The sequence below is a fragment of the Chrysemys picta genome, chromosome 4 (assembly GCF_011386835.1).
Source record: "Chrysemys picta bellii isolate R12L10 chromosome 4, ASM1138683v2, whole genome shotgun sequence".
NCBI lineage: Eukaryota > Metazoa > Chordata > Testudines > Emydidae > Chrysemys > Chrysemys picta.
This window is the reverse complement of record NC_088794.1, coordinates 64,070,916-64,098,905: the sequence shown is the minus strand read 5'-3', so window position 1 is coordinate 64,098,905 and position 27,990 is coordinate 64,070,916. Positions and strand designations below refer to the sequence as shown.

General features: G+C 39.4%; 1 protein-coding gene across 2 annotated transcripts; it reads left to right on the top strand.

The window, feature by feature from the left end:
- Positions 1 to 199: 199 nt before the first annotated feature.
- EIF3M (eukaryotic translation initiation factor 3 subunit M) lies at positions 200 to 27,990 on the top strand. Of its 2 annotated transcripts, XM_042857280.2 has the most exons (12): positions 200 to 340; positions 2,556 to 2,688; positions 3,888 to 3,931; positions 5,289 to 5,427; positions 6,187 to 6,310; positions 6,927 to 7,021; positions 14,076 to 14,159; positions 17,972 to 18,071; positions 18,717 to 18,798; positions 26,349 to 26,492; positions 27,266 to 27,326; positions 27,701 to 27,990. In XM_042857280.2, the coding sequence occupies exons 4-12, from the start codon at positions 5,303 to 5,305 to the stop codon at positions 27,819 to 27,821; spliced, it is 936 nt and encodes a 311-aa protein (XP_042713214.1). In that variant the 5' UTR covers positions 200 to 340; positions 2,556 to 2,688; positions 3,888 to 3,931; positions 5,289 to 5,302; the 3' UTR covers positions 27,822 to 27,990. The 2 variants fall into 2 exon arrangements, with proteins under 2 accessions (XP_042713214.1, XP_005291571.3); XM_005291514.5 differs by lacking the exon at positions 3,888 to 3,931 and having other exon boundaries at positions 206 to 340.

The following is a 27,990-nucleotide window of genomic DNA, read 5'->3' as shown; positions in this document are numbered from 1 at the left end:
AACGGTTAAGGGATGCGGAGGCTCTCACGGGACTCCAGGAGCTGGGGCTTTACACAACCACTGCAGAGCCGGGGCGCTACCGCACCACGTACAGCCGGGGTGTGTCTCCGCGGGTACCGGGCCCTGCACTGGGGTTCGGCCGCTGACCGGCTGGTGTCCGCCAGTACCCACAGGGGGAGGGGCAGAGCGGCCAATAGCCCGGAAGCGGACTCTGCGCTGTCCCGGAAGTGACGTACCACCATCTTTCCGGTGCGGGTGGCGTGCTCTCTCCGGGCCAGCTAGTAGCGCCGTCGCGGCCATGAGCGTCCCGGCCTTTATCGATATCACCGAGGAGGATCAGGTTAGGGGCCCGGGGAAGCCGCGCTGGGTGTCCGCGATTTGGGCGATGCAGCCGCCCCTCCTCCGTGCCGGCCCCGGCCCGCACCGCGTGTCCCAACGTCCCGGGCGGGCTTGTGCGGCGGCGCCGGCCTCCTGGACTCAAACCCAGCGAGTGTCAAGCCGAGGGGCCGGAGCAGCGGCGGGGGGCAGCGAGCCCGGGGCGTGCACGAGCTGAGTGACCCTTCGCCCTGGCTGCCAACGGCCTGGGAGGACGCTCAGGAAGCCACTAGAAACTCCCGCCCGCCCCTGTCGCTTGTGCTGCGGACACCCCCGATCCCGTGCGTGCGTTGGGGGCTGGGCTGCCGTCAGGCCTGTCCCGGAACGGGGGTGGGGCTGGAAAGCGTTAACTAATCTTCATGCCGGTACCCCCTTAGTCGGCTGGTCCGTTCCAGAGCGAGAGAAGGTGAGTGAGGTAATATCCCTTATTGAACTAGCTTCTGTTAGTGAGAAAGACAAGACCCGAAGAAGAGCTCTGCGTGGCTGGAAAGCTTGCCTTCCTCGCCTACGGCAGTTGGTCCAATGAAAGATATTGCTTCACCCACCTTGTCTCTAATATCCTGGAACCAACAGGGCTACAACAACACTGCAGATGTGGTTAGTTTCAGTCCATCCCAGAATGGCCCTAACCCTAATAGCTAGAAGTTGTAACTGGACCTCAGTGCACTCAGCCTGAGGTATGGTGGATTTTTCATACAAAGCCTTTCTAAAGTCAGAATTAATAATATACCAGAGCTATATAACTCTTTATCCCAGATGATCCTAGAGCACTTTATTGTCGGTACCATTCTGTTACTGAAATCTTTTAAAATGAAACAAGGCAGTTTTTTAACAGTGCTCAGCAATATGAAACACTTGATGACACTAAGCATATATATATATATATTGTATTGAATGGAATGTTCAGTTTTATATCATTTTGCTGATATTTAATCTACAAATATTATAGGGTGTTACATTCTTTGTTAAAAAATTAAACAATATTTGCAAGACAAACAAAATATTTCCTGAGACTAGAAAACAAATAAGTGAAGCACTGATGAACATGTTACATACCATTTTCTTTAAATGAATACTAGAATATATTAACCTTGTGCCTGCTGGAGCTCTGTAGACTGTGGGAATAGGAAATTGCAAAAGTTCCATTAAAATGCTTGGGAACTCCATGAGGCCTTTTAAAATAAACTTTGCTCAGAGTTAGAATAAGTTAGAACACTAAATGTAATGAATTGCTTATGTCTTTGATTAGTTCAAATATTAGTTATTTTATCCAATATTGTCTTTTAATCCCCTCCTCCCAAATCCCATGCTTCTAACATCTTTTATTTCTCCCTCCTTCCTTAATTCCTCCCCTAGAGTCCTACTTTGAGGAGAAATGTCAGAGATATGACGTTACTTACATCTTTTATTCTTTCAATCTTCTTTGTATTAAAATTGCTATCATGCTATGGGTTAGCTCATATATTTGAGCTATTGCTTCAGTCTGTCTGTGGACACTAGCACCTGCTCACTTTCTGAAGGCTTTTAAAAAATATTTAAGTTCTGCAAAATAAACAAACATTGAAAATACTCCCAAACCACAGAGACTAGATATTTGTGGCATGAATGTCTAAGTGCACTACTGTCTAGTAACAGCTCTTCAAATGTTCAATCCAAAACCTCTTTAATATAGTGTGGGGTTCTGAAATGTACTTTCCAGTTATTTCTTAAGAAATACCATGTTTATTTAATTTTGATCCTTGACATAAAGATTTTTTTTTAAAGCATTTATCTTTGTATTGCACTAGCACCTAAAGATCTCGATCAGATCAGGGCCCCATGATGCTAATTGCTGTACAAATGTATGGCTTCAAAGAGCTTATATTCAGTCATTTAGTAAAGTGTTGGATTATAAAGTTATGGTATAGGCCTTGTCACCAGGGAAGAGGTGTGTTCTCAGCTTGTTAGCTAATTTGAGGTAAAATCCTAGAGAAGGCAAGGTATTTATAGTTTTCACACAAGACTATGAGGGAACCAGCTAACTCGTGTGAAAAGTACAAACTGTCTTGCTTTTTACTAGGATTTTACCTCAAGTTGGCTAATTTGAGTTAAAAGCACACCTTTTCATTCAAGTGAAGACAGCCAATAAGCTGTTGCTAGTAGTATGTATGTTTGTATTAGTTTCTTTATTTCTTTAAAAGGCTGCCGAACTTCGAGCTTATCTGAAATCTAAAGGAGCTGAGATCTCTGAAGAGAACTCTGAAGGTGGACTTCACATTGACTTGGCTCAGATTATTGAAGTCTGTGATGTATGTCTAAAGGAAGATGATAAAGGTTTGTGTCTTTGAAAGTCTTGGTATGGATATTCTTGATTAGCATGCTCAGGAACTTTATGATGACTGAGCTTGTGAGTCACCTTGAGTTACACAGAGCACTTGCATGGCAGAGAGACCAAGAGTGAGAGTAGTACTCATAGGAAGCTCATTATGCATTAAGAAGGATTTTCAAAAGTGTTCAGCATTGCGCCCATTTGAAGTCAGTGGTAAAATGCCTGTTGAATTAAATGGGAGCTAGGTCAGTGCTGGGAGTTTCTGAAAATCCCACCCTAAATTTTTAAAGGGACCAGCCTATACAAGAATATTATTTTTTGTCAGTAATAGAAGAATCCCAGCTGGGAACTTAGAAACTGCTGTGTACTGAGGTTATTCACCTACAGTGAAAGTGATGTGATACCATACTCACCCTGTCCTTGACTGGTGTAAATTCACAAATAGACTTAGAGGCCATGTAAGGCAGTGTTTAGTCTCTGCGGCATATGGTGTAGTGGTCTGTGGGAGTTAAGCCATTCTTTCCCTCCTCTCTTTGAATCTGCATAATGCAGACACAAAAGAAGACAAAATAAATCACTTGCACAGACACCCTCTCAGATAACTGTTGGCAAAGTTTGGAGACCTGTTCCATGGCCTTCACTACATAAAGACTCATACATGAACAGACTGTATTCAGTAGAAGTGTCAACATTATTATAGTACAACAGGCTCTTGTTAACCCACAATAGGGCATAATTTCCCACAGTGGTAAAGAAATGTTTCCTTCAGTGTGTAGTTTAAACAAGACAAAATGTGCCTGTATTCAGTCCTGTCTCTTGATGACATGCAGTTCCTTTTGAAGAAATGAGAAATATAGTTTGGACTGTGTCTGGGATGGGTGATTAATCATGTACAACACCAATTTCCATTAAAAAAAAAAATAGTGGTGAAATAAGACTTGTTGGTTAAGAGCAGGGGGCCCCATTCAAGTAAGTAGCAGCATAACTTTAAGAAGAATGAAGAAATTTGATGCAAGTAACTGTTAATGTTGAGGGTAAACTAAATCAGTTAACTCTACCCTAGAAATTTAACATTGTCTTCTGAGACCTTTCAACAGAATGCAGGAGTAATTGCAGTAAATATTAAGTGTACTATGACAGCCTTAACTGAGTTTCTGTGCATCCTATATTCTAAATGATTCTTGTATATGGCTATATCTTTTAGGTGTGACAAAATAGATAGCTGATGTGACTGTCTTATTTGAAAGGGTAAGGATTCATTTTGGGATGAATATTTATGAATATTGATCATTTAGCATCTTGCAGCAGACAAATGCATGTAAAATATATGGATAGGCCCCATAATTCTATAGCCAGAATGACCATACTTTTTTAAACTGAAGTAGCCATATTTGGAGAAGATTATGTTCATAATAGTCTGCCATGCTTGTCACAGGGAAGCTAATAATTTTTTTTTACATTGCTTTTTGGAGTGTACAGTTAATCCCAGAAATTAAACATTGAGAATGCTAATCTCCATTTTGGCATTCTAATGAATCTGGTGAATTGGAATATTATAGTGATCTTTATATTGGATGTCAGTGTATTTGAGATTAAAACTAGTTTGTGCAAAGACTGGGCGAACCAGGGGATTTGCTGTTCCAGTATAGATAGTGATGGAAAGTTGTTGCAAACTCTTGGCTGCTCAGTGACCAAGGTGCTCTTGAGTCTGTGCTGTCATGAGAAGGTGTCCATAGAACAAACTGCAACTATGGCTGGCATTAATTGGCACCCTTGTTGGCAGTCTCAAAGATAATTGTATTCTTTGTAGGTTCTTGTACAGCTCTTATCACTGTATTATTTGAGTGCCTTCCAGTTGTGTGTTAAGCAGTGTAATGAACATTTGTCAAATGTAGTTATTTTTTTCTTATCTTCTCCCCGGGAGGGGAGTGATGGGGTGGTGGGGGGAATTGTGTTTGCAGTGTAGTGTTTTGGTACTTTTTTTTAGAATATGTATAGACATGTCACTGTATGTATGTTAGAGCAGACAAGTCAAAGTGCATCTTGCACTTGCAGAGGAAATTAGCTTTATTGATGGTCCTTAGTTTCTGTGGGAGTTCGTTCTACGGTCTGGGACTGACTCCTGAAAAAGCTTTGTCTCTGGCAGATCAGCTTTACCCTGGTGATAAAGTACCATTGTGCCTGAGATACAGAGTTGTTGATCACAGTCCTCATTCTGAAATTTTAGGCAATCTTTTAGATGTGCTGAACCCAAGCCATTGAGTGTTTGAAGATAGGGATGAAGACCTTGAAATTTACATTGGCTTCCCATAAAATATTGAGATTGATGTCATGAGAACAAATTCTCTTTCCACCTTAGAACTGGAAAATAAATAGGGTTGAGATACGCTGGCAGGGAATTGCAGGTTAAACTGAGCTGCAGTCACACACATTATATTGTCCAGTTTAATAACTGTTTTTGTAAAAAGCCTTTGTGGCTGGAATTTCCCTTTTCCAGTATGTCTTGCTGAGACAAAATAAGCATTTGTGGCAGGAGTATTTCTAGCACTGATGAACTAATTGTTGCCTGCAGTGTTAAGTTGATGCATGTTTTGTTTATGTGTAGATGTTGAAAGTGTAATGAACAGTGTAGTATCTCTGCTTCTTATCCTGGAACCTGACAAACAAGAAGCTTTGATTGAAAGCCTGTGTGAGAAGTTGGTAAAATTTCGGGAAGGTGAGCGTCCATCTCTGAGGCTGCAGCTGTAAGTATCCCCTAGGGATTAGGGGGCTAAAATATTTTATAAAATATCCTTCCTTTCAGGAGGAGGAATAGTCGTGTGTATGTTTTGGTTTGTTTTTTGTCTTTAAGTACAGGCCCGGGAATTGAAAACTGGCTTCAATTGAAACTTCGTGCATGTGTGACCTTTGCATTTTTTGTCACCTTTTTGCTTCTGAGGCTGAATTTATTAATGTTTTTAGAGAGCTTTGAGATCCTCTGATGCAAGGTGCTATAAAGCAGTAAGCCATTATCATCTCTGTCCTAGCAGTGAGATGATGGTGGTTAGAGCCCTGTGCGGATACAAAATTTACATCTGTGGCTAACTCGCACATTCCTGTCTGAGAGTGTGCAAGCAGCTTGCACACACTATTGCAACCAGGGACAGCTGCTTGTGAGCCTGGTGCCTGGCTCAATGAATGGGGGTGGGAACGGCCAAGACACGCCGGAGGAGCTGCCCAGGCTGGGTGCTGGCTCTTACAAGTGGTGGCCCAACATACTGCTGCTTTTGCTGCTGCAGTTCCTGACCCAGTGGTTGGCCACGGCCCCCCCTAGAGCCCTGCATCTCCGCGAATATCTGCTTTATATCTGTGGATATAAATTTTGTATCCACACTGGGCTCTAATGGTGGTTAGACAGATTTTATATGCTAGTACACGTCAGTGGACACATTGATGTCTGTGCACATTCACCTCATTAATTGCCAAACCTGCTAGGGTTAATTGATTTGTTCTTTGTGGTTTAGGCTGAGCAATCTCTTCCATGGTATGGATAAGAATACTCCTGTGAGATACACAGTCTACTGCAGCCTTATTAAAGTGGCCTCAGCATGTGGTGCCATTCAGTACATTCCAACTGAACTAGATCAGGTAATTGATGTGGTGTCACTAGTTATTTTCTATATTAACTGTATGCCGTCTGTTGTTAAAGGGTAGTCAGAGGTAATACATAGTGGCTGTCACTATTAAAAATTGTCAAGCTCAATTGGAATAAAAAGCAAATTTTTAATTGAGAGGTTTTTGACCTTTTAAAAGTTTTTGTCCCTACAATCAAAGTCAAACTGCTCTTCACAACAATCTAGAAAGTAAACCACTCTCTTTGATATTAAACACATCAGATCTGTCTGAGCTTCGTTTGAATATGCAGGGTGTGGAAAAAGTGCTGTAACCAGCTTTGGGACACTAGTTTGATGTCCCTCACTATGGAGGTGGAGATCTGTATGCCCACTCTCTTCCTTTAGGAAGAGGGTGCGAGGTACTTATTTGGGGCCCTCCAGTGGTGCACTTTCCTGATTTTGGACTGTGGAGTGAATACCCAGAAGAGCCAGACAGGGATCTCTGGGAAAGATCCTTTCCATCATTCTTTTTCCTCTTCGGGAGAGCTTGAATCATGTTTAAGTGGGCAGTGTTTGTAGTTCTAAAGTTAAGTCAGATTACTCTTCAGAAAACGTTAGTAGCACTTCTTTTTGAATTGTTTTCTATGTAGGTTCGAAAGTGGATTTCTGACTGGAATCTCAGCACAGAGAAAAAACATACTCTTCTGAGACTGCTATATGATGCACTGGTGGACTGCAAGAAGAGGTATGTTTAGTTAAATAAGAGACTATTTCAGTAGTTTTAAATTAGTATATAGTATGAGATTGGGGGGAAATAGTTTTTCATTACACTATTCTTTACTGTAAATCTTTTAAATCTCATCAAATACAGCTGGACATACTTTTATTACATCTTAGACTAATATTTAAGAGCTCTTTTTAAATTTTAAGTTAAAACATTTTCTCTTAGAACAGAGGGGGGCAAACTATGGCCTGCGGGCCACATCTGGCAGTACCCTTCTCTCGGGCTCCTGAGCTCCTGCCAGGGAGCGAGGTCAGGACAGGCCTGCGGAGCAGCCAGCCCAACGCCCCGGCAGCGCGGGGCAGAGGCTAGTCCCTGGCCACTCCCCTTCTGCTCCCCTCCCTCCTTGCCTCCCTTGCAGTCACAGTTCCCCCAGCGCCTGGGCAGTGTGGCTGCAGCTCCGGCCAGGTGGCACAGCTATAGCGTTGCCAGACCTGGTGCTCCAGGGTGGCGCAGTCAGGGAGCAGGGGGAGTTCCAGGGGCGGGGCAGTCAAGGGGACTGGGCCCTGCTGCCGGGGACAGGGGCAGAGCAAGCCAGGGCCCCGCTCCACCTCCACCATGCTTGGCCCCTGTTCCCAGCCGCCAAGTCCAGACAGGGAGCAAGCCCTATCTGACTGCCGGGGAGAGCAGCCAAACGAGCAGGGGAAACGCACAGGGAAAGGACTGAGCCCTCCTTTCCCCCCACCACACAGGTAATGTGGGGTGGGGAGAGCAGGGAGGGTTGGATAGGGGGGCGGTCAGGGGGTGGGGAACAAGGGAGGTTGGATGGGGCGGGAGTCCCGGGAGGCAGTCAGGGGTGGGGAGCGGGGGCGTTGGGTGGGGGGCTGGATAGGGGGTGGGGGCCAGGCCACGCCTCGCTGTTTGGGGAGGCATAGTCTCCCCCAGCCTTCCCTATCTGTCCCTCCATAGAATTTCTGTACCCGATGTGGCCCTAGGGCCAAAAAGTTTGCCCACCCCGTCTTAGAAGATACTAAAGTTAGTAGTGGGTTGATTGAAAGCTATAAACTTACAAAAGTAAAACTTTTGCTTTCCTTCTAGAAATGATAGCATTATGCCAAATTTATTATTTAATTGAGCTTTGATGTTTTAAATCCGTGTAGTGCCATCTCTATTGTTCAGTTGGTGTGTGTGGGGGATGTCTATTAATCAAAGTTATCACAATCGGTCTGCTGTTATAAACATTACCTTTGAGACAAAGCTCTGCACTAGACATGGAAATTAATGTTAATATAATACCTGCTGAATTGTTTAAAAATCTCATTGGGGACCGTAATAGGAGTCTTTGATCTAATGAACTAGGCTGACCAAAGTAATTTGACATGTAATTCTGTACAGTCTACCTGCAAATTAATTTTAGTGTTAATAAATTGACAGCAGCTTTTGTTTGCACACGTCAGCATAACTCTTTACATTTACAGATAAGAAAGGATAAACAAGAGGCACAAACCTTGCCTTAACAAAAGTAAACTTTTTTCATTCAGATTTAAATAAGGAATTGTTACACAACAGTTTCAGGATTTTTGGTATGGTTTTAACACTCCTCACATCCTTTATGTAGATGGACAACCCTCTTTATCTTTGTGGACAAGCAGGCATCTTATTTTAATATGCTTATTATCACAGCCCCTCAGAATATTACCCGATTCCTTGTTGTTTTTGTGGATACAGACTAACATGGCTACCCCCTGATACTTGACACCATGTCAGAATATCATGCACACACTTTTGGTATTCCTTCCCCTCACTTAATTAAAAAGGACTTGAGGTTATTAAAATATTTTTAATAAAGGTTTGAGGTTTTGGTCAGCTTTTTGGAAGGGCAGCATGGTTGTTGTGGTTTTTGCTACTTGCCTGCTGCAAGAGGGAAAAAAATACTGTATTTAAATAAATCGTTGAGAGGAATGGTTTGTATAAACTGCTAGATTTCACATATGGCAAACAGGGATCAACTACTCATGGGTTCCACTGGTCATGGATGTTGGGAAATGGCTATGTTGGCTCTCACTCAGGGGATCCTGCCCTAAATTGGGGTAAGGCTCCCAAGAGTGGCTAAGCTGGTATCAGGGATGATTTACAATGATACTGTGGTGTAAAATTGTCTTCACTGTAGCCAAAGATCTGAGGTGTAACCTTCATTCAACTTCTTACTCATTCAGCCATTTTCACTAGAATACTTTTGCACTGATGAGACTATATAGCAGCTCTCAGGTGGCCAAAATAATACTTACACATTCTTTGAGAGGTTAACCAAAGACCTTGTATGTAATGAAGAGTGTATGCTTTGTTTGAAAAGTACTAAGTTAATATACATTTCTACTCTATAAAAACTTCTTATTCCACCAATTGAATTATAGAGCCCTATGTTTTTCTAAAGCAAAACAATAATTAGCTTATTACAAATGTTGTTAAAAATAAACCAAGATAAAAAGCATCATCCATTTATGTCATCTAATTAAAAGAAAAGCTATTTGCAATTGAACTAGCTTGCTTTTCCATTATCGTTTTCAAATTCCACCTGTAGATCTTTGAATTGAAGAGGAAGTTAACAAATTGGCTCCAGTTGTGTCTTTTAAACAGTTAACTGTTTTCTAACTTGGCTAGTTATCAAATCTGTATCTGAATTAATTTTCTTTAAATTGTCTTGTTTTTGGTAATGTTTTCCACTTTTCTACCAAAACTGTAAAAAAAAAAAAAAATAATAATAATAAAAATATCTGCACTATGGAGTTAAGTATTAAAAATATTTTTCACAAACTCCTACATGCATGGTGCTACCATCTGGGTCAGTGCAGAGTTTGCAATCAATAGGACGATTTTTCAGAGCATCTTACTCTTATTAGGGGAAGGAAAATAAGGAGTGACCTTTGACCCAGATCATTCTCCTGGATCAATGGGCAGGCACTATCTGCAATACTCTGGGAAACTCAAAGCAGCATTCCAGCCTTAGCATTCAGGAATGTTGCTAGACCTAGCAGTATGAAAAGATAAATGGGAATGGAAAAATGAAGTGATAAAGACATACTTCAATTACTTTGTCTGTTTATAAACAAAGGACATGGAGAAATAATTATTTATTAACTTTCTGATTTCTCACCGGCTGTTGTAAGATGGATTGATATGTATAGCTAATGGATCTTCCATAGTGCATGGCCATAGACTGTACAGTTTCAGTAACTTCTGAAGGCTACTTTAGATACAGATGTTAAACATGCACACTTCCATCCCACAGTAATAAGTGAGAATTTGCTTTATGGAGTCCTCTCCTGCTACTTTTTGGTGGAAGTCTTCTATTTCTAATGTTCAAGAATCATCGGGAGTCCTTGGAGTAAGAAAACAATATTAATTTTTCCACAGTGAACTGAGGAAAATTGGAAGATGGCAGGGGTTGCCTTATTTCTGAGGTCTTTATTGGTAGCTGATTTTTTTCCCCACTGTTCTTTGTGCTTCTTCCTGCAGAGATTGTCCAGTAGAGCTTGGTGCCTTAGTTGCTGCTGCACATAGCACTTTCCCAGCTGTAGCAGAGTGAAACTGCTAGGCATAGCAGACTCTCTTCTCTTCCAGTCTGCTGGTGCTCCCAAGGAAGTACTCAGCACTGATCTTGCAAGATCAATAGTTATATCCTCCCACTGAATTTTTAAAATCTAAAGGGACTTGTGATTTCCAAATCTTGTTTAACCTCCCCTGTATACTCTGTTCCCCTTCTCACCTCTCTATTATACCTGGTTTCAGCTACCTCCTTCCCATTGACTTTTTGACTAATCATACATTTAGATTGGCCAGTGAAGCTGAAAGTATTTGCCTGGGCTGTCTTGCTAGAAGAATATTAAAAATACAAGTGTGCATAACACAGGAGATATATGGCATAGTAGAGAGCTTTTATAAAATGTTGCCACGTATGTTGCCACGTTCAGCATCCAAAATTGAACTGAATTAAATAGGGCAGAAATGTCTGCAATACTTGTTCTAAGGGAATGTAAAAGACTGGAGGGGAGGGGAGTTTAATTTCTTGAAATTCTTAATTTGACATTTTCTGGAAGTACGGAGTGAAAACTCCTTTGTTTTCTAAAAAGTGAGCAGCAAATATTTTCTCTAAAATGAGCTAAATGCCCTATAGCAAGGGTAAGAGCAAGGCTTGTCCTAAATTCTGCAGCAGATCAGATCAATTCAAAATAGTTTTGTTAAATATGAAAATATTACAACCAGAACAGTATTTTTCGTGAGTTTTCATTTTAGTTTAGTTTCTAATTTTTTCACTTTCAAAGTGCTGCAGAAATGAAAATAAATTATCAGTGGAGAAACTGGAAATCTTGGCAGGTGGGTGGAAAATGTCAGCGCTTTTGGCAGCTGGGAAGTTGTAGGAGGCAGTTTGAGATAAACACACTAGCTGGATGTGTCTACTAAAATGATCAGCGATGAAATAGTTAACATTGTTGACATTTGAGTCCTTGTCTTTGCTGCTAAAATAGATGCATGTCTAGGGCTGACCTCAGCAAGTTTGCCCGATGTTAAAACTAAAGTATCTAGTCTTCAGTCTGTATCTCACGATCTTTCATGTGCTTTAGTAAAAACGTACGTTTTTAGCAGTGAAGGCAAGGCCTACATTTTCATAACTAGGTTTTATAGGTAGCAGCTTTCTGAGATGCATGGGGCAGTTCATGCTTCTCGGCCATTATTTCAGGTTGTCTACGCACAGTAAACCTCATCTTAAATTGGTTCATTGTGTCTTCACTAGAGGTTTATGCTGTGTACTGCGTTGGTGTACCTTTGCCAGTGCAAAAATCTCTAATGTAGACACTGCCTTAGGGCTAGTCTACATGCAAACAGGTACTATATTGGCTGTAACAACTTAAACCGCTTGTCTTCCAAAATAAGTGTTCACACGCAGACGTTCATGTAAATGTCTTTTGTTATTTTGCTGCAAGTTTGTGTGTAGACTAGCCCTGATGTAGACAGCACTTCATCAGTTGATTTTCCAAAGGTGAACCAACTGTATTCACAACCATAAAGGGCTTTTTTTTTTTTTTTAAAAGTAAGCTTTGATCATGGAACAAAATTCTGCAGCAATAGCAGTTCTGGGACAGATTCCGCTGCGTACACAACACCTTGGGCAAAAGAGATGTTTTCCCATTTGATCCATCTCCAGATTGAATCAGCTATCTCTTGCTTTCCATCATGCCAGAATTCTGTGGGAGCTTGAAGCCTCTTCTTATAGAGGCTGTGATAAGTGGCAGCTTTGCAAGGTGTCTTCTTGAATATTATTTTCCTTAATAATAACATAATGCAAAAAAGAACAGTGCTATAAAAATACTAAAACACCTATCACCTGAGCCCCCTATGGGCTAGCCATATGTGGCTGGTATCACAACACTGCCAGGGATGGTTACGATTGATCACTTGGTTTCTGCCCTTTGTGTCTTGTTCAGAGTTCATGGTTAAATGTAACTAGTTAAATGCTGACTATACTGCTAAAGATTGCAATTTGAGGCTTTCCATTCATAAAAGTCTACTTCGTTTCATTTAAGAACAAATTTGCAGATATTCTAATGGATCACAGAAGGAAATCCACAGTGCCTGGAATTGCTGTAAAGGAAATGTTCAGATTTTCATGTTACAAAAATACTCTGACACTCTGAAGGTTAGAATAATCAGTTTGAGCTTCTTACTAACAAGCAAAATAGAGCTGATAGTGAAGGGAGCCCCGGTGTTATGTGTAGAGGGAAGGAAGGGAAAAGGAATCTTTTTCATGAACGTATTAGACACTTTTCAGAAAAGTGCATGAATTAGTATCCTCCTGACTGAGATTTGGTTCCAAATGTAGATTAGCCCCTTCAAAGCAAGTAGTAAGATAGTTCCAGGAGAGACTTGTTAGTGATTTTATGGGTAGAGAACACAAAACTGGTTAAATTCTGTTATTGGTAATGTTGTCCAGGTCTCAGTGACTCATTCAGAAAGTTTGCATCATTAAAGAAAAGGTCAAACCTTCTGTCCATGTGGAAAACCGCTAGTCTCTTATTTTGATAGTGTAGTTATACCTTCTGAAAGGTGACTATAGAAATGGTATTATATTGGTCTATGCTGAAGCTTTTGTGAAACCTCCTGCAGTTGGTGGCTTCACTACAGCTAGCAGTGGTGAAATCACTAGCATGTACATCAATCACTGGTGTGTTTACTACTCCATCATCTAATTAGGAACTGGTCTGCAATAGCATTTCCATTGTTGATAGCACTGGTAGGATGTTGTAAAAAAACCCACACAAAAAACCCCCACCAAAACCTTCAATGTAGACAAGACCACAGCTTTCCATATCAAGTTTTACTCAGTTTACTTGTAAAGATTTTTTCTAAAAGTAAGCCTGGCAAACCAAAGCTGAGTTCTTTCTGACTTCCACATCATGACCAATAGTAAAAATTTTGCAATTGGAACTTAATTGTGTGAATGTGAGTGAGAGAACAATCTGGCTCACTCTCAGCTTTATTCACTTTGCTAGGTTTACAGGAGCAAAATGTAGTAAAAACTTAATTTTGACACTAATGTCAGTAGATGTCATTCTGAATGCTCACAGAACAGATCTGTTAAGTAAGAAGGTGCTGCTTTTACATAGTCACTTTTCTGACCATAAATGATCTTTAAATATGCCATCTTGCATTTTGAAGTAAACTGTGCAGTACTACTTATTCTGCAGTGATTAGATCCAGATGTGTGTAAGAAGAGTATTCTAGTGAATCACATAAAGTGGTTCCCAGCTAGGAAAGCTTTCCACAACTAGCAGTTAATTTATCAATTTAAGAGAATGAAATGAAGGGTGAAGATAAACATTTTGTAAAACCACAATTGAATGAATACATTTAGCTAATTTGTCCTCTTCACTGCAATTAAAACTGATCATCCACATCCTATCAAATACAATTTCAGGTGAACTATAACTTCATAGTGGAGTTATTTAAATATCTGAGTAGCTTGTAATTATTTTTCAGCATTCCTGAGGTAACACTTTTTTTCTCTCCCTTCCCCCCATAGTGACTCTGCAGCCAAAGTAATGGTGGAACTGTTGGGAAGTTACACAGAGGATAATGCTTCCCAGGCTAGAGTTGATGCTCACAGGTAATATGAAACTCTTGGATTTCCTTGAAGGTGACTTGTAATGCAGTAATTGTATGGTTATGTGCTGAGCGCCCCAAATAATGAGAGCATTGAACAGTCAGATGCACAACTGACTTTTAAATGCCAAAACTTCGCTAAACCCCACAAAGCATGTTCAGCTGATTCCTCTGGAAGTCTTCCTACCTTTCAATATTCTGTTGGTCTCAAACCACACAGGATTGTGCTGGCCTGTTGCTAGAGGGTTAGAGGTCAGGAAGTACTTGTGGGCAGCAGAGGGAATGGTTTTACGAAGGTTACTTTATATGAAATACGCTTTAAAATGATCTACTTTTTATAAAAGGCTATTTTTCTGAGCCTTCCCCACTCCCAAGAGGGTATGTTGGGAGGTCTCATGGAGAACAAGACACCATTCCATGGCTTTGGATAACACGGAAAGAAGGTTCAGAATAGAATAGAATATCAGGGTTGGAAGGGACCTCAGGAGGTCATCTAGTCCAACCCCCTGCTCAACGCAGGACTAATCCCCAGACAGATTTTTGCCCTAGATCCTTAAATGGCCCCCTCAAGGATTGAACTCACAACCGTGGGTTTAGTAGGCCAATGCTCAAACCACTGAGCTATCTCTCCCACAAGGTTATAAAGGCTATATTCAAAATGTTGTGAAAAGTGTCATCCTTGCTATTGAGTTCATTCAGTGCTGTGTCTTATTGTTATGGGATACTTTTAAATAGTACCTTTTGGTCACCTTCATTGCTCTTACTGAGTAAATTACCATACATTGACTCTTATACAATAAATTGAGGAAGTTAATTTTTTGCAGTGGATGCTGTAGTTCAGTTTTGTTTAAATGAATTGAACCCTAACATCTTCTGGAGAGTGTGAGCAAATAGGTCACCCCATGCCCATATTCTGTGAGTACCCACAGATTTAAACATTTTGGTCACACATACATAAAAGCTAACAAAAACTTTTGATGTATGTGATAACATTACATTTCGGGACTCCCTCAGATCTACTCAGTAAAGTTATTTAAATTTAGAATATTAACAGGAGCTACTACATGGATCACCACACTATGGATCACTAGAAAATCCTTCATCTAGAACGGGGGCGGGCAAACTTCTTGGCCTGAGGGCTGCATCGGGTTTCAGAAATTGTATGGAGGGCTAGTTAGTGGAGGCTGTGCCTCCCCAAACAGGCAGGCATGGCCCGGCCCCTGCCCCCTATCCAACCCCCCCTGCTTCTCGCCCCTGACGGCCCCTCCAGGACTCCTGCCCCATCCAACCCCCCCATCCAACCCCACCTCTCCTTCCTGACTGCCCCTCCGGGACCCCTGCCCCATCCAACCACCCCTTCTCCCTGTCCCCTGACCGCCCCCGGAAACCCCACCCCTGACTGCCTCCCTTCGCCCCATCCAACCCCTCCTCTCCTTCCTGACTGCCCCCATTCAACCCCCCTGTTCCCCTGCCCTCTGACCACCCCGACCCCTATCTACACACCTGACCATCCCCCCGAACTCCCCTGCCCTCTATCCAACCCCCCTCCATCCAACCCCCCTCCCCTGCTCCCTGTCCCCTTACCATGCTGCCTGGAGCACCGGTTGGTAGCGGCACGGCTGCACCATGACAGGCAGCCGCGCCGCACGGCTGGAGTCAGCCACGCACTGTGCAGCACAGAGCACCGGGTCAGGCCGGGCTCTGCAGCTGTGCTGCCCCAGGAGCTCGCCGCCCAGAGCATTGCACTGGTGGCGCAGTGAGCTGTGGCTACGGGGGAGGGAGAACAGCAGGGGAGGGGCTGAGGGCTAGCTTCCCGGGTCAGGAGCTCAGGGGCAGGGGAGAATGGTCCCGCAGGCCGGATGTGGCCCCCGGGCTGTAGTTTGCCCACATCTGACCTAGAATGTGGTTAAAGGATGCTGTAGAACAAACAGCACGTGATCATGTAATTAAAGACTTATTGTAGCACGTGTGAGAGGCCTAATTAAGCTTGCAACAAAACTTTGATTTTGGCAATTCTAACTCTTGAGAGCTTGACTTTTCAACTTTAATGTTTTTCTAAAGTAGCATTTTTATGTAATTTCCCCCTCTCTTAAAAAGCAAACTTTTTTTTTAAAGTACCTGTTACCTTATTTGTAAAATGAGTGAATGTTGCCCGACTGCCTCTTAAGTTAGAGATGTGAGGCCTTGCTCAGCAATAATGGCTGCAAAGTGCACAGAATTAATAACTATCAGAACTAACTCATGGTCTCCTCCTGATTTCCAGCCCAACCCATCTTGGTCTCTGCCTTCCAAAATGCTCAGTGGGGAGACTAGGAGCATGCTCAGTTTAGTTAGAATGTTTGGAGATTTTAGCACTATCTAACAAGCTCTACTGAGCATGTGCAAATTGTGATTTTTTTCAGTCTTTTAACTCTGCCAGTTCTGTTAGTTTTCACAGGAACAGTAGAAATGCACCTCCCTGACCCTAAGGTTCTCCTCTTCCATGTTTCAAGTTCTTGTTCCGAAGCATAGAAATACTAGGGCTTATCAACAAAACAGTTGGGTTGGGGGGATAACGTTGTCAAAACTGTCTATTTTTCTTAATCTTGTTTTCTAAAATGGCTGAACTGTTTTCACTGAAATAGGGGGGCAGGGGAGGGATTCAGTCTGAGGAAGAGACCTGGCATGGGGATTTTCAGCAAAAATGATTAAAGTTTGGCAAAATTAGAGCATCTGAAAATAAGTTTTCATAATGGAGAGTGTTAGGCAATCTTAACTGTAATCATTGATAGCAGATCTGGTTATATTACTGAATTAATATTTGCATACTTACTAGCACCAAATACCCATATCTACATACAAAAACCATACCCTAAAGACTTGCAGACCAAACTATCATACCAAATACTTGTTTCCGCTTGTGTATTATAGTCTGGTGGCCAAGTACTTTTGTTGTTACCTGTTAGCAGTGTTGTGAAGAGAGGGGTGGCCTTGAGGTTAAGGCATTCTATCTCAGACTTCCTGTGTGACCTTGGGCAAGTCACTTAATTTTGTTATGCCTCACTTCTCTATCTGTAAAGTGGGATAATCCTAATACTTCTTTGCTTCCACTTGTTTTATTTGTCTTGTTTTTTCAGACTGAGAGCTTTTCCAGGCATGTGTCTTTTACAGTAAATGAAAAGTGCCTGATGCAATGGGATCACAATCTGTTGGGTCTGCTAAGCCCTAGTGTAATATTAATACTATCCTAAAAGTTGGTTACTTTCCTGTAAATATAATTACTAAGCATGCAGTTTAACAAAAAGTGTTTTTCAGGAGTTATAGAAACTTTATAGGACTGTTTAAAGTTTTTAGCTGCAACTAGTAAACGATGAACCTTAGTATGTTTAAGTTCTTGGTGTTTGTTCTGCTTTGTGTCACATGTCTGAGTCTAATCCATCTTCCCAAAGTGACTTGGTTCTATGAAGCTTATAGGTGATATTAAAGATAATTTACCCATCTTTAATCATTTAAATTACGTAAGGGAATAAAAACCAAGCGTATAGCTAAAGCACAGGTTAGGAAGATTTGATCTGGTTCCTTTTTATGCTCTGACATAGGTTTTCTTTATGATATTGGACAAATCACTGAGACTTTGTTTTCCCCTTCTTTAAAATGGGGATTAAAAATACTTCCATATTCACAATGGTGATGCGAGCCTATTGTTTATGAATAACTTGGTAAGCATTTTGAGATTCACTAGAAAGCACTGTGGAAGTGCACATTAAATTCTATTATAATTTAATTGGCAGTGCATTTATTTATTGTAACCCATGTGTACTTTCCTTCTCTAACTAGATGTATTGTCCGAGCACTGAAGGACCCAAATACCTTTCTCTTCGACCACCTTCTTGCCTTAAAACCAGTGAAATTTTTGGAAGGAGAACTTATCCATGATGTAAGTAACTTTGTTTTTCAGACAAGTTGTTTTGACATCTCCTGCATTGGGCTTTTTTTTTCTTCTTCGTTGATTTGATCTATTTTTGAAGTTGACTTACTTCAGCTGTATCCTATGCAGGAACAATGACCATTGGACTGCAAGAGATGCTTGAGCAAGGGATTAATTTACAAAATTATTTGCAATTTGTTTCCTTAGACTAATTGTAAGAACAAGGTACACTCTAATTTAAGATGATGAATATGATCTTCACAGATAATCACTAAAGCAAGTGCACTTTGGGTAAGGAAATCTTGTCACTAAGATCCAAATTTTGCCATTAGATACATAGGCACCAACTGCCTTTGAAGTCAGAAGTAGGGCCTGGGAAAACAAGCTCAAGACAAATTGTCCATTTTGAAGTTAGTGAGTGGTCATTATCTAGAGGCAAATGTTGGCCCTAAATGGTTAACTTCGTTCTTTTTTTTTTTTTTTTTTTCTGATGCCATTTGCATTTTGTAAGTACATTCAGAGAGATTCATTAAACTGCATCTGATCTTTTCATGTGCCTTCAGTGCAAATGCTCATGAGGTACCTGTTCAGTTTGACTGTAATGAAATTTAGTTAAACTGTTTTTATATTTGAGGTTTTCCTTCTTCTCTTTAGCTTTTGACTATTTTTGTAAGTGCAAAATTAGCATCCTACGTCAAGTTTTATCAGAACAACAAAGACTTCATTGACTCGCTTGGTAAGTTTTAAATGATTGCATTTCTGACTTTCTAGTACTCTTTCCATGGCTTTGGATTGGAACTTTCAAAGGCCTTCCCTGCTCAGTCGGTTCAAAGCTTAATCTTTTTTCTTTTTAATTTTAAAAGTTGCCTGGCATCCCTTATTATGCTCAGTGTCTGCGCTTTGACAACTGTTGTAGAATTATAAATTGTGGCACACTTCCCTGTCCTGCCTGTGCCCTACAATACAGCTTACTGGTTTATGTGTATAGAGAGTAAAGTGATGTCCACAAAGAGGCAGATGGCTACTGAACTTAACAGATACTAGGCTTTAATTATAGATACACCTCTACCCCGATATAACACCAATTCGAATATAACGCAGTAAAGCAGCACTCGGGGGGGTGGGGGGGATGGACTGCATGCTCCAGCGGATCAAAGCAAGTTCAATATAATGCAGTTTCACATATAACGCGGTAAGATTTTTTTGGCTCCTGAGGACAGCGTTATATCGGGGTAGAGGTGTATTTAGAAAGTCTTTCTCAATGACTTTGGAGGTACATTTAATTGTGGCTTATTCTTAGCTAGAACAAGTTAATATTACCTGTCTCCTTTCCTCACCCCAGTTTAAACTTCGGGGCCTTTGCCACAAGTTTTTTATTCATTGAGGTTAAGACTCTTAGCTAGCCATCCGTCTTGCGACAAGGCTACAGTTTGTCTTGAGCTCATACATTCCTTTCTCTAGCAGCAAATACTGTGCTTGTCAACTTCATGTACAAGCAATCCCATGTCAGACATCTTAATACGTTTTCCTGGTACTTGCTTTAATACATTTTTGATTGATTTCTTTTATCTACTATTCAGGTACTGTTTCATAGGTGGTGTTAATTGTAATTAGGTATAATTGTAATGGAGTCCTTAAAAAACCTGTTGGTAACACTTCTCTGTTGTACAAGAATTTGAAATTTGTGACATTCTAAACCAGTGGTAATCAATAGGCAGGCTGTGTGCCGAATCCGGATCACCAGATGCTTTTGAATGGACCCCGAAATCTTTTTATTTACTACTTCTTATCATTATTGTTTTATTATTTTCTTTGGAGTCTGGACCTTGACTATACCTTGACCAAGAAATTTGGACCTTGACAAAAAATAGACTACCCCTGCTTTAAACATTTGTTTACATATGATAGTGCTAAGCTGAATCGAAGCAAACTAAAATTTATGAAGTATCAGTGTAGTAATTAAATACCTGAATAGGGGTCAGAAAATAGACTTGTTCCTGAGCATAAACAACTAATTGTCTGGTGGCTTTAAGAGGAGGAAAACTTATATTAGTTTTGTGATGGTCAAGTAAAGTCTTAGTATGATTTAAATGGATAGTTATCTCAGTAATGACTATGAAGCTTCAAAGCAGTGTCATTTTTTTTCATATTCAGCTAAGGAACGGATGTTTTCAAGCAAACCAGTTGGTCTTGAGAATCTAAATGGTTATGGAGAGGGCCAGATACATAAAAGGTTGTTTAAATTTGACATTTAATTCACTTAATTTTTTATACAATCCATGCATCAAAGCATACACTGTGTTCCACTCCCTTATTGTAGAAGATAGATTGGGCTGAAATATTAGGATTCCAGTTTCTTAAATGAGAATAAGCATATAATATAAATGAGTACAAATGTAGGCGGGCAGTCAAACAAATTAAAATGAAACCAATTTTAAAAAACATAAAAGCAAATAAAAATTTTTTTAACCACACAACTAATCTGTGGTACTCACTGCCACAAGAATGCGTCAAGTATTAGACATTTATCCGTAAGAGCATCTATAGCTTTAATAAAAAAATTCAAAGGGAAATTTAATCCTCATGTTGCGGGACATAAAACAGCTCCCTGGGGTTAGGAATAAGCTACTCCAGGGGCATGTTATTGCATAATTGTTAGTTTTTGAAGGGTTTACACCTTCTTCTGAAGCAGTTCTTGCTGGTCATTGATGGAGATGTGGTGCCAGATGAGATCCATCAATAACCTAATTCAGTATAGTAATTCCTGTGTTCCATTTTTTTAATGCAGTGTGGCTTGTGCTTGTGTACTAAAGGGTTGACAGCTTCCGTTAAGAACGCATTTTAAAAATGGGTTACAGAGCACAAAGAATTATTGAGCAGAGCTAACTCTTCTCTCTGCACTCTTCTGAATAGTTATACATTTACAAAATAATCCCATAGCTTTTACTTCATTACATTAGTGCTCGTGTAACTTCTCCCAATAACCTGGCAATGTCAGTTACATAATAATTACAATGAATAACAGCAGGGGACGGGGGAGAAAGTTACTGTGACACGTTACGCTTTTTATATTGAGGTAGTTGAACAGTTAACTTGTCATAAGTTGTATGTCATAAGACCGAATGAGAGAGTTCTCTTACAGGCATCAGAAATTGAGCTTTAAAAGGATATGTTTGTCCAGAATTCCAAAACAGTTAGGATAACAAAATATAAATTCACATTTGAGGTGCTGGAGTGAAGCCCTCATCTTGGCAAGACACCCCTGGAATGTGCTTCATTTTGGGAACATGGGATACCTTTAGAAAATTCACCAACTTCTGCTGAAGAGTGCTTTAGATGCATAATTTCAAAAAATGCATTAACTTTTAAATAATTTGATACAAAAGCATTTTTTATATGCAGAATCAAAATTGTTTAGATTTAAATTTTAAATCACTGAGCACATCTTTTGTGTATTCTCTAAGAAAACAATGCAAAACATTTTATAAGGCTTGGTTTTCTGTGACGTTTGGGGTATCATCCAGACTAGTAAGGGATCCTCTCACCTCCTGCCTTATAAATATGGATGCCATACTACCATGCTGTTATGGCTCAGAGCCTTGATACCAGTAGTCAGTCTACAAGCATAATGGTTTCATCCTGGCTTCTGAAGAGTGCTCTGTATGCAGAATTTTTAAAAATGCATTAATTTTTAAATAATTTGATACCAAAGCATTTTTTCTTATACACATCTGAAATTGTTTAGATTTTTAAATCACTGAGCAGATCTTTTATGTGTTCTGTATTTATAAACCCTGCAAAACTTTTGATTCAGATAATAGTATGGCTTTGGTCTGTCCTAAAGTTTGGCCTATATAACTATTTTGATTACGGAAGGTGATCTTTTTAACCAAAATACCTCTACCCTGATATAACACGAATTCGGATATAACGCAGTAAAGCAGTGCTCCGGGGGTGGGAGGGGCTGCGCACTCTGGCGGATCAAAGCAAGTTCGATATAATGCAGTTTCACCTATAATGTGGTAAGATTTTTTTGGCTCCTGAGAACAGCATTGTATTGGGGTAGAGGTGTAGTTATATAGTAAAAGTCCTAATGTGGACACAGTGTAACCTGAAAGGTGCCTTATATACCGCTTTAGTTATAGCTATATCAGCTGGTATAAAGTACCTTTATAGCGGTAGAGCTGCATCCACACTAGGGAAGTTGTACTGCTTTAACTATACTGGTATAGCAACTTTCTAGAGTAAACAAGCTTTAAGAGTGCATGTAGGGTTCGAAGTGACAGTGAGTTGGGGGTCAATATTTCAGTCAGAGTTGGCCTCTCATCTTGTTTAAATCCAAGATGGCAACTAATTTAGTAGTTTTATTCCTGAATAAGGGTGCCTTTTCAGAGGGTACGTCCAAACTACCCGCCGTATCGGCGGGTAGCGATCGATTTATTGGGGATCGATATATCGTGTCTCGTTAAGATGTGATATATCGATCCCCAAACGCACTCCCCGTCGACTCCGGAACTCCACCGGAGCGAGCGGCGGTAGTGGAGTCGACGGGGGAGCCGTGGCCGTCCATCCCGCGCCGGAGGACCCAAGGTAAATCGATCTAAGATACTTCAACTTCAGCTATGCTACTCATGTAGCTGAAGTTGCGTATCTTAGATCGATTCCCCCCCTGCCCCTCCAGTGTAGACCAGACGTGATTCAGTTTAACCCACTTTGAAAGTGGATTAAGCTTAACAGGAACAAGACACTTTTATTCCAAAATAAGTGTCACACAAGGAGTTATATTCAGAAATAGCCAAAAGACTCTGAATTCACACAACACCTTATTTCAAATTAACTTTCAAGAGTAGACAATCCCTTAGTCCCCATTTTCTAGATTCAGAGCTTACTAAGCAGTTTTTCACAATTTGGTGTGATTGGCTCTTGTTCAGCTGATCAGATTCGAGTTTGTTGTGCAGATCAGAATTGGGGAGTATTAACAAAACTGTTTGAGGAAGCTTATACCATATCTGTCCACACCATACCTGGAAGGATCTATTGGTCCTGTACTTTCATGAGCACTTAATTATTCATACCTTTAAAAAAAAGGATTCCTCTGCCTTTACTTCTAAACTTTTATTGCTTAAATGATTTAACTCTACCACATAGCTGTATAACAAGGGTGAAGTACAATAAGATAAAGAGATGCAAATGTTTGTTCATTGCTGATGCATTATGCTTTGGCAAACCACATTCTGTCCCAGTTAATTTGTTTCATCACATGAAGCTATGCGATGGAATGTTAATGTCAGCACCCTCTTTATTTACACACTGTGGAAAAAAGGAGTAGTAATTAACACTTTGACACTCCCCCATTGATGTGTAATTGACTGTTTCAAAGGAGCACTGGTTCATAAGCTATTGCATGCAGTAAAATTACGTTTTCTATATTGCAGCTTTTTAGGACAGGGGTCAGTGACAATGCAGAAATTGCTCAATGATGCAGATTTTTTTATTACTACATTAAGGTTTTGACATATTGGTAATGAATAAATGTTTCCATAAAAATTATTTTTTTATATAATTTTGATTTTGAAATGACTAATACCAGGACTGTCCTCATTTGAGAAAAATGTTAATTTTGTAAAACAAAACATAGTTTAGTGCAGCCTAACATGGGCATCATTGGTTTAATGAATTGTAGTATGAGAATAATTTTACTGAAAACTTTGACACTGGTACTTTGTATTAAAATGTAAAAGTATGACTAGAAACATCAATATGCACTTCCATTTTATGGACAAAAGAAAGCCTGCTGTTTGATATCCACACTTTGTATATTGTAGATAGGGTAGAGCACAGCTACTGTTTGCATGAGTGTATTTGAAACATCAGAAAAGCTTACAGATGACTATAGAACTGTCTTAGTGCAAAAGAGGCCATCTTTTTCATACATTTGAATCTCCACAAATAACTTGCTTGTCTGTTCCTAGAAATAATTGCTGAAAATGCAGTTTTGCTGATTTTTGAAATATACAGAGAATTAATTTACAGTAAATGCTTTGCATCTGTTGTGTTATGCTCACCCACCAATATGATCCATACTATTCTTGCTTCCTTTCCTATATACAGGTTTAATCAGTAAATACCTTAAATCTGAAAATGTAGAGATTTTCAGTATATTTAATATATGCTAATTCTTGTAAAATGACATTTTTCTTACTGAAAATTATTTTTAAATGGAAAAAAGGTAATCTATCTCCAATTTTAATAGCTTTCTCACTTCCTGGTGTTTGTTTGAACTGTCAGAAAATTATGTAAGGAATCTTTTTATCTTGGCCAGGATTCTACACACACATAAAAGTAGTTTTGAATTACAATGGTAACAGCATTTTCTGGTCACATTTAATCTAAATCTTTTAAAAACTGGTTGTGGGGATAGAAAAGAATACAGAAATCTCTCAGGAACATTTGGCTATAATTTTGTAAATAGCTTCATTTTAAACTTATTTTCCTGATTTTTTTTTTAATTAGCTGTTTCCTCTTGATAGCAATGATACTTTGAAATTATAAATATTAGTGTGAATAACAGTAAAATTAATTATAAGTAGTAAGATTTGGCATCTAATAGAGTATTTGCTTCTGTTTTAATCTTGTTTTGGATTCAGTGCTAATTAAAAATTAAACTAGTCTGTAAAAGCTATTCAATAAAGGCTCCTACAGGTGGCATCAGTTTGTTACAATTTGTTGTTTTATTAATGCTGACAACTTAGGCCAACAGTAGCATTATCTTGTGTCAACTGAATCACCCTAACATGTCCACATCTAATCTGGTGTTATCAGCAACCTTTCTTGCTTCAAAAAGTTAATCAGCATCTCATTTGCATTTGTTAATTAGGGTTAATGTGCACTAATTGATTTTTTTGATGGTTGTAGATTTCCATTACACCCAGTTAGCTATAGTTGCTGGTGGTTCTTGTTCATTTGAGTTATGATGATCACATTTTTGTTGAATCTGTGCCAGATTGGGAGCCTGCATCATAATTATTGCTAATTAACACAACATGATGTCCTGTAATAATGTGCTTCCCTGATCTTTTATTAGGGTACAGATGTTATAAATTTCAAACTTAAATATTTACTGAGCAGTGTGAATATCTGTGTTGTTACACTGGATTAAAGTGACTGAAGTTAATTTTAATTAAACTTTATGCAGATTCTAGAATTTAGCCCCCAAAACTTGATTGGTTGAATAAGAATATCTAGATATGGTGCGACAGTTGGGGAAGGCCATATATAGGCCTTGCTTGAGGAAGGAAGGATAGTTTAGTTCTTACGGCTTGGTCTGGGATTCATGAGATCCTGGTTCAGTTCCCTGCTCTGACAGACTTTCTGTGTGAAGGACCTTAGAAAGTCATGTAAACTCTGTGCCTGTTTCCCCATCCGTAAGATGAGCACAGTAGCACTTTCCTACATCACAGGAGTGTTGTAAATATAATACACTGACAATTGACACAAGTTGTGCTATGGTGGTGGGGGTTATATAAGTACCTATATATAGGTATGTTTCCATTTCCTTTACTATTTTTTCATTTCTGCATGTCAGGGAATATATTGCCACTAGGTGTCCTGCGTTGTTATCTGAAGTTTGAGAGGAGTCCCCTGTTAAGGCTAATATATTTTCTCAACAGGATATATTTCTATTAAAAAAAAAATCTCTGCTTTTAGTAATGAGCATTATCAAGAGAGAAGTTGTTTTCAAGGAGCCACCTTCCGTTTTAGTCTTAGCCACAGGGTATATGAATTCTGGAAGAGGACCAAGGAGAATGTGAGTTCAGGATATTGTAGCAGTGGGAGGGGGCTTGGGCACCATTAGGGTCATCTGGGTTTCCCTGTTCCATTATGCTTCTCTTCTGTCTGGTGATGCACTTTGAACTAATTTTGTCTACCCCATCCTCTGACATTCTGCTGTAACTGATTTGGAATATCTAAATTCTGGTACATCTCAAGGAGATGTGAGCTGACTGTTCACTAGTTGATCAAGACCCAAGATTTTTCTGTTTTTCTGCACTTTCGGTGCCAACAACTGGGTCCAGAAAAACCTAAGAGCAAATTGGGTGTTTTTGTAAAGCACAAGGTAGATGCAGGAATGTTGATAAAGCCAGATAGGGAACATTTACTCAAATGATGTAAAGTGAATTTGAAATTATTCTGAGGCATATGTAGTAGAAAGAATGTGGAAAATAGTTAAACTTGTTTATCAAATTATAATTCATACCCATAAACTATCAATGCTCTGTTGTGCAGGCTTGTTACATGAGCAGAATATGGCAAAAATGAGACTACTTACTTTTATGGGAATGGCAGTGGAAAACAAAGAAATCTCATTTGACACAATGCAGCAGGAACTTCAGATTGGAGCAGATGATGTAGAAGCATTTGTCATTGATGGTAAGAAGAGTTAGCATGCTTATATTTTACACACTTTTTTCATGAGGACTATTTGTTTTTATTCTAAAACTAATTCCTTGTTTTAGGATTTTTTAGAACAGATGTGATTTGGGTCTTACATGAGTGTCAGATGTTTAACACACACAAGCTGAGTACACCATTCTTATAATACAGATACTTAGTTATCTTTAAGAGAAAATTACATGCAGTTTGCCAAATTGGGTACACAGCTCTATAGAATATTAGAACTTAAGTAATGAAAAGGTACTGCTTGTTTTAATGTAGACATGTCTGTCAAGCCACGTGGTTTAAACCCTCCCCCCAATTTGTATTTCTAAATTTATGTAAAAAATCATGTGTGAAACATCATATTTAAAGACTTGGCCAACTGTTGACTTTTGAGAAGTGTTTTCTTTTCAGTGACCGGAATTGTATTTCAAATAATCATTTATAGAACTAATAAATTGTTTGCAGGTTTAATTTGTCATCTGTTTTTGCTTGCTGTCTTTAAAACAGGATGTGTTTTGTAGGGGAGAACAGTTCATAAAAACTGTACAGGATATTGCTTTAATAGATTGGCACCAAACCATAGGAATTCATGGATGACCTTGTTACATCACTTTGCTTTTCTGCCTACCAGATTATTTCGCTGTAACATCCAGCAAGTTATTACTTGTATATATTTACATGAATTTGAGTTTAAAGATGCTTATACTATTTTATGTCCTTGCTGTCTCTTGAAAATATCACTCAAATCGTTTTCCTTTTTTCAGCTGTAAAGACAAAGATGGTGAACTGCAAAATTGATCAGACACAGAGAAAAGTAGTTGTCAGGTAAGACTTAATTCTTTGCAGCATTTTGTAGAACAATTTAATGTGTTCTAATTATTTCATTTAATATATCTGTTTAATATTTTAACTAGAAGCAAGGTATTGTTCCTATCAGTTGCCTGTAGTTAAATAGTTGCTATTTATCATAATTTTATTAAAGCTCAGATTGAATGTGATTAGCTTATTTAATAAGAGAGTCCTATTTTCCAGCACATTTCATTTAATGACCTAACAGTGGCAAGAATAGTAATGACTTTTGCTGCTTTAAATACTTGGGGAAGGATACAGTGTGGGTATGGTAAAGCCTTTTATAGAGAGACTAAAAATAGCAAAAATGCTGTCTTAATCCCTTTTTCAATTTTGTTTTACTTTTATAGTAACAGCACACATCGGACTTTTGGAAAGCAGCAATGGCAACAATTGTATGACACACTTAACTCCTGGAAACAAAATTTGAATCATGTGAAAAACAGTCTCCTCAGTCTTTCTGATACCTGAATGTTGTGGTTTTTTTTTGTTTGCCTCAGAGCAGATTCCAAAAACATTCAAAACTTCATTTTGACAACTTTTGAAGTTTTTTTTGTCTCCAAAATATGTGTAATTGGTTTTAAGAAATTAAAGACTCAACTATGAGCTACAAAAGCAATAAAAGTAAAATGGGAAAACA